Genomic DNA, 1,842 nt, shown 5'->3' with positions numbered 1-1,842 from the left:
GAGAGAGAGAGAGAGAGAGGGGGAGAGAGAGAGAGAGAGAGAGAGAGAGAGAGAGAGAGAGAGAGAGAGAGAGAGAGGGGGGATTTCTACCTTCTTTGTTTGTCTTTTCCTGTCTAGAGCTTCTTGAAGCAAGATGTGTAGATGTGTGCCGTCAACTTCTCCAAACTCTACTTCTTTGGTCCATTTGACGAGATAACCTTTATCTATACTCTCATGCTTACATGGAAAGGCGATGTTGAGCACCAGACGCAGAGTTTTAGTAGGTACTCGGTGGAACTTTACAAAGTCGTGGGTACTGTCCGCCACAAAATCAAAGAGCTGAAAAAGATACTTAAGTGTCAGCATGTTTAAACAGCAAATATAATCTTTTGCATTAGGAACACGAACTAGTGAAATAAACATGCTAAAAAGTACTCTAGGAATTACACCGACGAACTCCCAACCCTCTGAATTCACGTTGTTGTCTTTATCGTCAACTTTAACATATCTATTTGAAAGTTGATTCAATACGTACACGTTACAATGCGACTAGTTATAGAATAAACTAAGATGTGATGTACTATCTCTCTTTTATCTGTCAGCACTTGTTGAAAAACATATCAGGCCATTTGTAATTAATCCCAAGCAGAATAAGTACCATGAACAAGTACGAACTGCATCTTGTTTACCGGCACGGTTGGCCTAGTGGTAAGGTTGGCCTAGTGGTAAGGTTGGCCTAGTGGTAAGGCGTCCGCCCCGTGATCGGGAGGTCGTGGGTTCGAACCCCGGCCGGGTCATACCTAAGACTTTAAAATTGGCAATCTAGTGGCTGCTCCGCCTGGCGTCTGGCATTATGGGGTTAGTGCTAGCTAGGACTGGTTGGCCCGGTGTTAGAATAATGTGACTGGGTGAGACATGAAGCCTGTGCTGCGACTTCTGTCTTGTGTGTGGCGCACGTATATGTCAAAGCAGCACCGCCCTGATATGGCCCTTCGTGGTCGGCTGGGCGTTAAGCAAACAAACAAACAAAGCATCTTGTTTCACTACCTGCTTGACTGTTTCACGCCTCACACCCTCTTGAATCGTGTAACACTTGGACTCATTCAAACTAGCATTCTGGCCCTGAAGTGTGACAAGTGAAACCTTGAGACGCTTGTCGTTAAGGTCCATAACCAACATGTCTTCACTGCCTGCAATGATAGATGAAAACAAATGTTTTGATTACTGTCGATAGTACTTAGAACGACGAACATAGATTTTGCCTGTACATAGCCATTGCGCTCAGAGTAGCTCATGAACAGCATGGCTTAATGAGTACAACAAAGAACAGCCGCCATCCTTCCAAACGCAACACCAGTCGGAAACTATCACCAATGTCATGTAAGGGAGGAAACTTTATAGACAGGTTATTTAAAATCTAGAACTCTTTCTTTCAAACGACAGAAACATTTTGCCGACAGACCTGACACATTGGGTGAAAGGTTTACAAAGGTGGGAAACATCTTAATGTCAGCTTGGATGTTTGTTTCGTTGTTGAGACCTTTGCTCATTTCCTGGTCTAAGACCTGCATCAGTTCCTGTAACTCTGAGTTTTGCAGTTCAAAGCCCCCCAAAAGCGCTTTGATCTGAAAAGATAGCACAACAGGTAAGAAGATTAGAACGTGTTGGTGAGAATATGATGCAAATATAATGGTTTCCTATTCATCTATGTCTTCATTCTAATAAACATTGATGTGTGTGTGTGATGTGTGTATGCACGCATGTATAGGCAATTCGCTTGTTCAATGACAAAATGATTGTCATAGGCACAAATATTGAACTGTTCCATTTTCACAGTAGTAAAACAAACCAAAACAAAATCAG

At 42.8% G+C, this 1,842-nt stretch overlaps 1 protein-coding gene across 1 annotated transcript in view; it reads right to left on the bottom strand.

Annotated features, from left to right (window-relative positions):
* Positions 1-90: 90 nt before the first annotated feature.
* The window catches only part of LOC138956079 (uncharacterized), a gene marked incomplete at its 3' end in the record, with an annotated part of 18,490 nt that continues 16,738 nt past the window's right edge, over positions 91-1,842 (bottom strand). Inside the window, exons 8-10 of the mRNA XM_070327544.1 lie at positions 1,442-1,604; positions 1,027-1,169; positions 91-318 (exon numbers count right to left, since the gene is read on the bottom strand). Of these exons, the coding sequence (XP_070183645.1) occupies positions 91-318; positions 1,027-1,169; positions 1,442-1,604 (534 nt within the window). The remainder of the gene's footprint in view (positions 319-1,026; positions 1,170-1,441; positions 1,605-1,842) is intronic.

Source organism: Littorina saxatilis, unplaced genomic scaffold (assembly GCF_037325665.1).
Source record: "Littorina saxatilis isolate snail1 unplaced genomic scaffold, US_GU_Lsax_2.0 scaffold_659, whole genome shotgun sequence".
Taxonomy (NCBI): Eukaryota; Metazoa; Mollusca; class Gastropoda; order Littorinimorpha; family Littorinidae; genus Littorina; species Littorina saxatilis.
The sequence above is the reverse complement of the archived record's forward strand: the minus strand, read 5'-3'. Positions and strand labels throughout refer to the sequence as shown.